Source organism: Pithys albifrons, chromosome 5 (assembly GCF_047495875.1).
Source record: "Pithys albifrons albifrons isolate INPA30051 chromosome 5, PitAlb_v1, whole genome shotgun sequence".
Taxonomy (NCBI): Eukaryota; Metazoa; Chordata; class Aves; order Passeriformes; family Thamnophilidae; genus Pithys; species Pithys albifrons.
In genome coordinates this window covers 3,535,230-3,547,584 of record NC_092462.1, presented here as the reverse complement: position 1 = coordinate 3,547,584, position 12,355 = coordinate 3,535,230, and the positions used below count along the sequence as shown (strand labels likewise).

Genomic DNA, 12,355 nt, shown 5'->3' with positions numbered 1-12,355 from the left:
ATGAATATGAGAGTGCTCTCTACACAGACCCAACATAAGTCTGGCAGAATTTAGTATTTTAGTTTCTGATAATAACAACTTACCTGTAACGTACTCAGGCTTCAAGAAAGAGGCCTAGTTGAGTACCTGGAAGCAACTGCTGCCACACAGTGCTAGTGTTGTTATTCTGTTAGTTATTCTGCAAGGTATGTTGTTGGTGCTATGTCGTTACAAATGTAATTTAAAGCCCTTTAAGTAAAGTGGGTTAATTATTTTCCTTTCTATTACAAAGAGGAAACAATACAAGGGAGAGTAATTGTCTTTGCTAGAGGTCAGTGGCAGAACTGGAAATAAAGTACACATGTCCAGAAGGGCCTGATTGTAGAGTCTTTCCATTTAAATGCTTTTATCACAGGGTAATTCCACTAATACCAACCAAATAAAGCTTCACTAGACTTCCATGAGAGAAGAATCTAGACTCAGACCCACAGTCTAAATGCTAATTATTCTCCCTACCTTTTAGACTATAGTCCAGGCAGTTGATGGAAGGCCTTTTGGGGTTTTGGCTTTTTTTAATAGTATAGGGTTTAAGGAAAAAAAAAGATGAAAACTTAGCAGCAGTGTCTGTATTTTCCTCTTAAGAAGCAGCTCCTCTGGAACCATTCTTACTAGAGCTGCACAGCATGAGACCCCTCATTTTCTTCAGCTCTGACCACATAAGACAACTGCAGTCCTTCAGAGCCCATTACATTCCCCACATTTCAGTTTGGTTTTTCATTCTTAAAGCATTGATCGCTGATGTGATGGATCTCACTGCTGCAGAGGAACCAACACAGCACATTACACACTCAGGTTATGCAATATTTATGAAAGCTCTAATATAAGGATCCTTGAGCATGCAATACTGCTGTCTGCTGAAGTTCTCAAGATAGTTCTTAAAAAGTACTTCTGATGGATGCTCCCTTTTTTCAAGGTTAAAATGTGAGCAGGAACTAATTATAATAGTGATAGACAACAGCATTCACTGATCATAGAGAGCATCATCCATAGTTTTGCTGAAGTCAACAGGATTAATTCCTTTGATTTTAGCCAGGCCTCATCCTGGAAGGGAAGAGAAGCTTCCATTTATTTGAACTGGTGTAATATTTGACCCATACTATAGGTGGCTTTTTACAAGTACCTCACACAAACCAATGAATTAGTTTCATTCTGAAACTGGGATGGATTCTTTCATGTGTACTAAGAATCATCCATTAGTGTTCTGAAACACTGTGAGTTACAATGTGGTTACATGGGATAAACAGTGTGTGTCAATGGGAGACCCTCACACTTGATGTCAATTTGGACTTACCTAATTGGCTCCAAGGCAACAGAGATGAATTGTCAGTGCAGGGCCTTTCTGTGGCACTATCCCATGTTGGAAAAACTTGGAAAATAAGGCAGAAATAAAAATGTTTGTTGTTTTTACAGATTTCCAATATTCATAAGCTTCTTTTGCTTTGCTTTACACCTGCCATTTGATTGCACCCAACATCAGGATGAAAGGCATAAGGCCTCTGATCCCTGTTTACCCAAACTACATTTACAGCCCAATGCAAACCTCTGGGCACAGGTGTTTATGAAGGAACTACTGGCACACGTTTAGCCAACACCATAAACCCCCTCACTGCTGCAGCACAAGTGCAGCAGAAGTGAAAGTGATTCCCATTCTATTTGCAATTCAGCCACACACAGTAACAATGCTTGTTCCCAGTGAAATGTAAAAAATAAAACAGGGTTTGAAGTTACCCAGCATCTCTGGACTTGAGAATGGTATAAGACAAGTGGCCAAGCACAACAACACAATTCCTTTGAAGCTTCTCTGCTTTTTGGGGTTAATTAAAAGTTGGCTGAGTGGTTTTCCTCTCCCTTTTTTCCTGGGTGTCTCATCTTGAGCCTACATAGCAGGTGTGGAGCAAGTCTCAGCAGCACCCACTGGATACTCTTACTTCCTTGCATTTGCAAGTATAACTTAATCTCCTTTAAGCAGGGATAGCAGATAGGAAAGACTCTGACTTGGGCACATACCAGGACAACTAAAATTACCAGACTGTATGTAAACAACATGAATTGACCGTCAGTAGCCTCAGCTAGAACACAATTACAAGAAATGCATGCATATTTTTTTGAGTGAATGAAGGAGCTTCTGTCAAGCCCGTAGATTTGTATTTTTTAACACAAGCCTGAATTAAGTCTGTCCTAAGACCACAATATGTGTCCTAGAGCTCCCTAGTAAGCCTGCTTTGTGTTCCTGTGCCCTTGTTTCCAACCCTCTTGGGGTCAGTTCACCTCTCGTCATCCTTCCTTGTCCTGACCAGTTCTGAGGAGGGCAGAGAGCCATGGGCAGGGTCCCAGTGCTCCTGTTCCCTGCTGAACTTGGTGGTGTTGAGGCAGTGTAGGTACAATAAAATGCAGACTATCTTGCAATTAAAATATTAACACATAAACAGATACTTGGTAAGACAGCATAAACATACACGATGGCAGATCATGCCGGTCATCTAGCAATTCCCTATGATCAGTTTACACAAGGAACACTGAACTGTGTTTCATTATGAAGCAAGAGCTTTATCTGTTGTAAAGAAAATCTAAGCTACTGCAATGAAAGTCCGGATTTCAGAGCTCTGTAATGTTTTGTGAGGGATCCCTGCCACTGTAGCTAATGTATCTCTTGATCTGGTAATATAACTACCAGGCATCTGAATACCACAACATCTTGAGTAAACAACAGAGAAATAACTTCCTCATTAGTGTGCCCTTTGATTTGTGTGCTACATAATAATGACTCGTCATATGATATAGGTTGATACATACTTCAAAGTGCATATAACATATATTTGGTTACCTCTATTAAATGGCTGGTTTAATATGAGTTACATGTAAAAATAGGCTTTCTCTTAATTTCTTTCTAGGTCATCTTATTAGGTAAAAACCAAGAATATTTTAAAAGAAATTATTAAATATTTTAAATTTACCTTTCACAATCCTATTTTGTGTTTTGCTCTATGCACATGAATAAATTCTTCCACTGTTGTCATTCTGTAAGTACAGAAGGAAGAGTGAGGCAAATTCTGCCATGGAGAACTTAGAGAATTTTATTCTTCAAGTACCCCCCTATTCAAATATTTGAATAGAAACATTGTCTAATGTGTACTCAGGAAACACTGTATTGATTTCAGTAGCTGTCATGCAGGACTGTAAGCAATCATGCTCTAAAATAAACTTATTTTTGGAGATGACATCTTCAAACTTGCTTCCTGGTATGTCAGGAATCACTTTGCTATGACTGCAGTTGATGTTTCAAGTGCAAATAACAGTCTATACAATAGTCTGGTGAAGAGCAGAAATAAACAAAATTCCAGACTCTGTCTGTAAGTGACACATACAGACAAACACAAAGAGAAAAATTGTAAAGACAGATAAAGGAGTGCAACATGTGTACAGTATCATTATAACTGACTCAGTGAGAATCCTCCCTTTGGAATGACAGCTCACTCTGTAGCAGGAGTTGAATCGATGTTGTTTGTGAATTACTGCACAGTAAGTTACTGCTGAGAAGGTAAACAGGAGGCAGAAAGGAATATGCGAAACCAAGTTTGAGGTTAATTAATTCCTCGAGTTATTTGGCAGTTGTTTGGCTTCATGGTTTTATAAATTATACTGAACTAAAACCAGAACACAAGATGAGAAGAAAAAGTGGCTCTACCTATATTATTATTATTATTATTATTATTATTATTATTATTATTATTATTATTTACACAAACATGAACACATACACAAGGAAATGCAGGCACAAACATGGACTGTTTCCTCCCACTGGCAAACCCCCTGCAAACTGCATGATGTAGTTTCTAAGTAGATGACAGAATAGAGGTAGGTGGATTAATTGAGATTTCAGGCATTACTAATTCATACTGTTGGGCTGTCCTAGTTGAGCAGGTGGGACCAGTTTATCACTGTGTGGGGGTGATCAAAGCTATTTATTCTACCCCCTCTGTTCATTTCCCAAGAACAATGGACCATTTGCAGCAGCTGCCCAGGGCACACCTGACCCCTCAGGGTGTGACCTGGGTGTGAAAGACATCTGTGAGGTAAGACCTGTGATAACTCCCCTCCAGGAGTCATTAGCACCTCCACACCCAGCCTGAGGGGATGTGTCTGCTAATGGGCCATCAATGGTTCCAAATACTCCATGACTCACAGAGTTAAATCACCCACTGAGTGACTCCCTGCCCTGGGGGGGAGAGACTGGGTGCTCCCACCTGGACCTGGGGGTACATATCTTGGGGTAAGAAGACCTCAGGAACCACTTCTCAAATTGAGAGGAGGACCAAAACCTCGACAGAAGGAGACCACCACTTTCAACCAGACTGCAACTGTCAGCTGCACCAACAGGTTTTCCACTTTGGACTTTTACTTTGGACCTGGGGGAACCACAAGTTGTGCTTGTGCCCCAGGGTGCTGGGTTATACTTCTGGGGTTTTGTGAGTTAAAACCAATTTTTCTCTTTGAGCAATTGCATTTATTGTAATATTGTTATTAAATTGCAACTCTGACTTATAATCTCTTTTGTGTTGTGTTCATTTCTCCTGCCAGTTTACCTTTAAACCTGCACATGGGCTTTGATAATTTCACAGAAAAGTATTATTTCTTGTATTGCTGCTCTGTCACGACTGTTCTGTTTCTGTGGAGTTACACCTGGGACCAGCTTTCTCCCACCCTTACCAGTGGCACTTGTAAGGGTGGGAGATGCTTCTGGCATCTCAAGTAAAACTACTGTAATAGAAAAATGCAAAATCTCTAATTTTCTTGGATTCCTGTGTTCTGTAACTCAAAGAAGCAGATTTTTTTCCCTCCCCACTTATTTTAGACAATTCCTTATATTTTTAACTTGCTTTGTCTGAGAATTTGGTAAAGACCTCTCATGAATTAATAGAACTACATGCAATGTTTTTCTGTCTGAGAACAAGTATGGACAAATGCATCCTTTGGCTAAAATAAACTGCTGACATCCATGACATGCATAATGGTGCATGGGTCAGAGCAAAAGCCATGCAATCCATGTGGTTGTTTTCCAATTCCCTTAACTTCGATGGAATGCTGTGAAAGATAAAAGTAGAGCTTTCATTTATTTATATATATATATATATATATATATATATACACACACACACCTTTTTGCTCATTTGGATAGAGGAAATGACATTTAACTAACTATGTGTAGTATATGCATACTTTTTTTGTTAGATTTTTAACTGAGTTCCAGCATCAGAAGGTTCAGGAATGTAATTTCAGTATAAGAAGCAAAATGTTTTCCTTATGTAAAAATAAGGTTATCTCCTTTTGTATATCACTGTCTAGGAATGTTAGGTGTGCCCAAGTGTTTCTTGGAAGTGGCTCACTAAAACACGGTACAAGAACTTGGGAAAAATGAGGTTTGGAGTCTTTTGTATGGGATGCATTAATTGAGCAGTGATGTATCTTTGAGGCTTAATTGTTTTAATTTTTTTTTAACTAGGGTCGGTGAGACTCCAGGGTGGCAAGAATGAGTTTGAAGGTACAGTGGAGGTTTACTTGAATGGCATCTGGGGAACAGTCTGTGGGAGCCACTGGGACAATAATGATGCAACAGTTGTATGTCGCCAGCTTGCACTTGGGTAAGTCGGAGTAAAAATCAGTCAGCTTATTTTAATAATGTTTCAGTAGGAAGGACAATCTATTTTGTCAATCTTGAGGGCTTTTTGTGCTTGATGATTGCTTTTTCTCTTTGAAAGTTGTTGAATGCTGAAGTTGTCCTTCCCATTACACTTCAAAGAGGTTGTTGTGGTAATCAGTATTTCATGGAAAGCTGCACAGGGCATCTGGAGAGGAGCAGACCAGGGCAGATGCTTTGCTTTCAAAGTGAAATGTGTGAACAGGTCAGAAGAGCTTAAGGCAAACAAAAACTGCTCTCCAGGACATCCAGGAGATACCCACAAGGGCAGAAATACATGGTCTGATCCTGATCTCACATACGTACGTCTCAATTAAGAACAGCTCCAGTGAGGTTATTGAATCTATAACAGAATTAGACTCTACATGGGCTCCTTATCATAGGACAGTTCCTGGTTCTCAGAAACACAGGGCTACCCTGGTAATCATCCATCCTATCCTGCCAAAAAATACCTGGGACTCATCCTAAGTTTTTGAAAAATGGCAACATTTTACAAAGTTATAACAGTGTTGGACAGGTTGGAAGTCCATGCATTGTCCTCGCTGACCACCACTTCCCACTGCTGCCAAAATGGAGTTACCAACAGGACACTTTAACATAATTTCTCTGGCTTTATTGCCTTTAAAGCATTTCTTTCACTCACATATGAAAGCAGTGATTTTGCTTGCTACAAGCAGTAAGGGCCTTTCAGAGCAGACTTGCACCGTGACATTCCTAATGATTATCCCACTTTTTAAGACTGCCAGCCAGAACGAAATCTAAGCTGGTTTATAATGTTCAATACTAATCTGGGCACACCACGCCAACTAATAAAAATATGAGGATTAGATGAGATAAAAGTTCAGCCATCTGGAGGCTGTGATTTCACTTATGACTTCAGCTGTCTACGTGCGATGTCTCCTTTCCTCATTCTCATGTAAGTTCCTTCTTCTTCCCCTGCCCTAAACGTTCAGCTGAATGAGACCACTAGTAGCAAAGGCAGATCAGTGATACAGGTGAGTGTTTGGTGTGTTCAACAGAAAAGGGTTAAAGCTGAATCCAGGCCAAAAAGCCCCAGGCAAACAGGAGCTGAAAGTTTTCTGTTCCCATGAGTGTTTGGCAGAAATTTGGATCCAAGTACCACAAAGTGAACTCACTAGGTATTACTGGTGCTTCTCAGGTGCTTCCATCTCTCTGCTCCTTTGATATGGCAGTATTTGGGCTTCATTTTAATTTAGTTTGGCTTTATATGGAAGAAAAGAGGGGTCAGTAAATGTTGCTGTAGATTCATTATGGGAAGGAAAGGGAGCTGTTTATAAGTGTTCTGGATGGATGGGAATGGCTGAATAGAGAAAAATGTCTGATCTAATGCTGTATGAGGTGGTTTCATTGTCTCATCATCACAACCACAATATATGACATGTATGGGCACAGTGTTGGTACGTTTTCATGGAGTAAAGGAGAGGATAAGGGTAAAAGGCCTGATGGCATTAACTCTCCTGGAAGTGTAGATGCAGTGGGCTGTTACTGTAGATTCACCTGTGAACTGTTGAATTTTGTAGTTCAAAACTGGGAGAACAGGAATATAGCTGGCCCTGCAGCAACAGTCATTGTACTAAAATATCCCACAACAAAATGGTGAGAACTGGGTCACATCTGTTACTTTTCTTTGTGCAGAAGACAATGCTGAACTCTATGAAAATGTGATGAATTTACACTACTGAAGAAAGCCCTTTCTTTTCTACTCCAAGATTTATACATGGGAAAATGTTCCCACTTCCCTTCTTCCCACTCTAATGCCCTATCCTGATTATTCTTCTTACAGTGAAAAAGGTACAGCAAAACACATACCATTTTCTGGACTGGGCCTTATTCCTGTTTTTTGGAGTGAAGTGCGTTGTCGTGGTGATGAAGAAAATATACTGTTATGTGAGAAAGACACCTGGCAGGATGGAACATGTCCTCAAAAAATGGCAGCTGCTGTCACATGTAGCTCCTCCCTGGGTAAAAAAAACATACATGTTTTGGTTAACTCTTTATCTTATTTAAATAGAAGTAGTAATAATTACTGTTTATTACATTAGAATAAATATTAAGATTTCTTGGAACAGAAAATGAAACAGATTGAATCATCGCATTGTTAACTGCCTCAAATACCTCCATGCTGTGCAAGCAGCAACTAGCTTAGCAACTTTTTACCTTCCTTAATCTACAGGCAAACTGTTGCTCTGAGATGTAGCTTCTGAGAAAGGGTGAAAGAGCAAGAATCTCTGTAAAAGTAGGATTTTTAAATGGCAAAATTATGTTATTAGGAAAAAAATTATTATTAATGTTTTTAAGATATTTTGGATTACTTTAGTCAATGTGCTAAACAGCAACTACAATGGGCCATTATGCCATTGGATTTAAGATACCTGGCCTGGAGATAGGCTGGGCTGGCAGTGCAGGGGAGCTGCCAAAGGCAAGGCTATAACCAGAACTGCATGGCTGCAGCCAGTTCTGCGCTGTCTTTCCTCTCCTACTTACCTTCCTATCCAAAGGCAGGTGCCTTTTTGTCCTAAAGCTCTCCTATTAATGAGCAGTATTTTGATAAATGACCTCTAAAAGAAGATTTTGGTCTTTATTTAGGAAGCAGTAGAGGGAAGGAAGAATCTTTTTAAGCTATGAGACAAGTAGAAGGACCAAAGCAAGAGAAATAGTTTTGTCTAAAGAAACTGAAAACTATAAATGTTTTCAAGTTTTGCAGGTTCTACTGCAACTAACCTTTTTGAGCAATTGCAAAAACCCCCCAGATTTCATATCAGTGAAACAGTAACATTAAATTGGAGAAATGTCCTCAGTTTTCTTTTTTGAAGTCAAGAAATTGATGAAATAGTAGCATTAATTGGCTGGAGGACTACACGAAAATTATTCATGTTTCAAATCATTTGTATGTTAGATATGGTAAAACTTTAAAATAACCTTGTTAATATTAGAGCAATAATGAGTTTTTATATGGCTTCAAGCTGTTTCCATTACATATTCTCTATGCAGAAGAGATGCTTTCAAGACAGTTTCTTGGTGTACCAGAAGAGAGCTACTGATCTGAAAAGCCAGAAAAGGAAGGGAATGATAATTGTACAATTAAAGTGAGACTCCACAGTCAGTGCAATTTCACTGCTCTGACTGGAATTTCTAGAGGAATGAGAAAACACGAGGATGAATTACTAATTTTATGTCAATGAACTAATTTTTGCCTCTTACTTCAGATTCTGCCCTCTGGGACCAAGCCTATACAGGGCCAATTTTGCTCTTACTGGTAGAAATGCCATTCTACAGACTGGTTTAGTATTTTGCCTTCCAGCACTGCCTGTGAATGCTCTGACCCTTCGGTAATTCAAGATCACTGTGGTTACTTGTCTGAAATATTCTCCAGCTAGTGAGAGCAGAGCTTAGGGGAACTCATTTCTAACAAGTTAAATGCAGGTTTCCCATCTAACTAGAGAAACCATTAAGCATCTTCCCTTTTCTTTACTATCAGGATTCTGTTTTGGGAAGTCAGTGACCTTTTCCACATTGTGTGTTTGATCACAGCCCCTGCCTTTACTCCGATCCGGCTGGCCGGTGGGAGCAGTGCCCACGAAGGAAGAGTGGAAGTCTACCACGGTGGCCAGTGGGGGACAGTCTGTGACGATCAGTGGGATGATGCAGATGCTGAAGTTGTCTGTCGGCAGCTTGGCCTTGGGTTTGTTTTCCTACATGTTTTTTATTTCAGCAGCAAAGCAGGAGTTTTACCAGACACAGCTGAAACTAAGAGAAGTATAATTGTAAAAATGTTCCTTTAAATCTGCACTGATATTATGGAGCATTAACTGAGTTTATTTATAGAAGGTTCAGGTACAGTGCCATTACTTTTAGTTCCCTGGAACTCTGACTTACAGGTTTCAGTTTTCAGTGTCATATGATGGGGGCAATTTTGTCTGTAGCACAAAGGATGTGCCTCAGAATAAATGTCGACTTTTTAGTGAAAATTCACTACAATTTCTGTAAAGTTTCAACCAAAACACATAAGTGATGAAAAGGAATTTGCTTTGAGTGTTCAAATCCTTACCATTTTTTTACTGAAGAGTGACAGCCTCCGTGCTTTGGCCAAGAGCACTGCTTGGTCAGAAAGGATGTCTTTTTTTGGCATACCTCTCAATATTTGTTTCAGTCAGGAGTCTCTGAAGATTGTCAGTTTGCATACACTGTTTGCAGGTTTGACAGTTAAGCTTGTCAGTGATTCTGTCTGAACTGAGCAGGGGCCAAAATACAGCCACAATAGCACAACAGGATTTTCTTGCTCCTCTTCTCAACAGCCAGAGGGGATTTTGATACCACACGGAAGATAAGTATTAAGTATTTGAGGGAAGGTGCTGCAGAAGTCAGAGGCAGAGGAGAACTGCTGGATCAGAGAGGAAGGAGATGGGGACAACTGGGATGAAAGGCCAGATGGTTGAAAAGGGAAAGAACTAGGAGCAAGAGGCAGAGAAGCCAAGATACACATAAGATGCATCCAAGGAGGAGAAGGGAATTATGTCTGAGACAGAGTGGATGAGAACTGAGGAGGTAAATGCAGAGGAGACTGGAACAGAACTCACCCAATTTCATCCTGCTGGGATTATGATGAATTAAAAGAAGTGGCATTGAAGGCTGCAAACTTGGTGGCATTAATGGGTGGCCCCCAGAGTGTACTTGCTTTTTAACTGAGGCCTTGGGCTGCCTGTGCCACCCAAGTTGGCTCAAAAGGTGACAACTCCGCAGTACTTAGAAAGCTACGAGATCTCCTGCTGAGCCATGCAGGAACCAACATGCTCTTCTGACATCCACTTTTTATTTTTCCCCAGTTTATTTTATGCTGTATTTTTATATTCCTCTACATTTTAATTGGGAATACCTCACGGAAAGTCTGTCTTCTTCCAGGCTTTTCCTGCTTTTGGATTGGCCACTATTAATAGGTTTGGGGAGTTACTAAGCTCTGCTTTGCATTTCTGGATAGTAAAGACAAGCATAATGCTCTTAACCTGCCTCCTTACTGATTACACTAAAACTTCTGATTACTTACATTTAATGATCAGAAATGGCAGTTCTGAGATGTTTCTAATTTGATTTTTCTGAGTACATAAATTGTATTAAGATGGTGCTAAGTCTGCTAAGTCTTTTTGAAACATGTCTTGAGACTTACAGAATTTCTTAAGTAAGCAAGATGTCACAACACATGTGCTCATTAATATCAAGTGAAATTTTACCAACAGTGGCAGTAGACCAGTTTTGAAGTCCTTAAAATAATCTAAATTTGCATACTGTTCATCTGGAAATGTGTCAAAAATTGTAAAAGTAAAGCATCTCAATAAGTAGCTTCCCACACCCCTTCAACTCTTCTGTAGCTTTTCCATAAAACTTCAGAGTATGAATATACCATCAATAGGTGGAAAACCCAGTAATTTATTTTTTTAATAAGTACTTTTTGCTTGATACAAATTCCCTTGTCATACTAGTGGGATGTTTTGCCTCTGCTTTATTGGAACTCTACTCTTAGTAGATTATGGTATCAGTTGTTTTCAGCAGTCAGAGTAGTCAAGCACCCTCTCTTTGATTTCAGTCAGCTTCTTAATCAATAAGGACCTTCTTTCCTAACATTTTCATGTATTTGTACCAGCGTTTGTGTGAAATACAATGGAAAACAAAGATGTTTTTATTTATTTAGATGGTTAAATATAAATGGGATCCCTAGATTTGTAGTAACTGTCACCATTGGTATATCCTATGAATTATATTTTCTTAGCTTCCTATGTAGTTCACAATTGAAGCCAATTTGAAAGGCAAGTTTTTATGAAATATGAGAAATTAATGACTTGTCTCTTTTTCCCATTACCAGCATTGCAAAATATCATTGTTCATAAATTAATGCTACATATAAAAGTGTGTGGTTATGTAACAAAGTATTTGGAAGAATAGTAAGGGCAATCAGAAAGTGTTTTCAAGTGTCAAGGGAAAATATAATTTCCAATCCATTAAAAACCTTGTTGGCATTGCTAAAGGAAAAAAATTAGAGCAAGAGATCTGTTAATATGTGACGTGGAATTAGGAAGGGCATTTGAAGAAAAGGTCATGTGTAAGTCACTAACTTCAGACTGAAGCTGTGTGTTTTGCTCAAATGTTGCCTGCTGTGTGTCTGAGGGTATTTTTGGCCCTGTGAACTGTATGTTGCTTAATTTAAACAAATTGTCTAGATAAATCATTACAGCAAAAAAATTAGATAGACATTTCAATCTTGACATTTCAAATGATTGAGTGGAAAGAAACCAAACCATGACAAACATTTACATGTGAAACACACGGTATCTTAAATAAAATTGGAAAAATCCTGATAGATCATCAAGTATTAAACAGTGCATGGTTTCTGTAATGCTGAACAATGGTGTGTTTTCAATTTACGTAGATTTTTGTGCTCAAAATCCTCTATGCTGACATAGAATATACCTTACACAAGGCTCAGGTCTGCTTTCTGTTCTTATTTCTACCACTGAGTGGTTGTCAAGTCACTCAAGATCTCTTTGCTGTGGTCTTTAAACGACTGAATGTGGAACAATCACTTTTATCTGCCTCATCTGGGTATCTGAG

The 12,355-nt window shown here is 39.2% G+C and overlaps 2 protein-coding genes across 2 annotated transcripts in view; one reads left to right on the top strand and one right to left on the bottom strand.

Annotated features, from left to right (window-relative positions):
* The window catches only part of METTL14 (methyltransferase 14, N6-adenosine-methyltransferase non-catalytic subunit), a 41,626-nt gene extending 33,916 nt beyond the window's left edge, over positions 1–7,710 (bottom strand). The window contains exons 1-3 of the mRNA XM_071555474.1: positions 7,565–7,710; positions 2,994–3,057; positions 1,331–1,405 (exon numbers count right to left, since the gene is read on the bottom strand). The gene's annotated coding sequence lies outside the window, so the exon portion shown is untranslated. The remainder of the gene's footprint in view (positions 1–1,330; positions 1,406–2,993; positions 3,058–7,564) is intronic.
* Positions 1–12,355, top strand: part of PRSS12 (serine protease 12) — a 34,432-nt gene that overhangs the window by 2,731 nt on the left and 19,346 nt on the right. Inside the window, exons 2-4 of the mRNA XM_071555473.1 lie at positions 5,540–5,678; positions 7,539–7,717; positions 9,287–9,437. Coding sequence (XP_071411574.1) covers positions 5,540–5,678; positions 7,539–7,717; positions 9,287–9,437 — 469 coding nt within the window. The remainder of the gene's footprint in view (positions 1–5,539; positions 5,679–7,538; positions 7,718–9,286; positions 9,438–12,355) is intronic.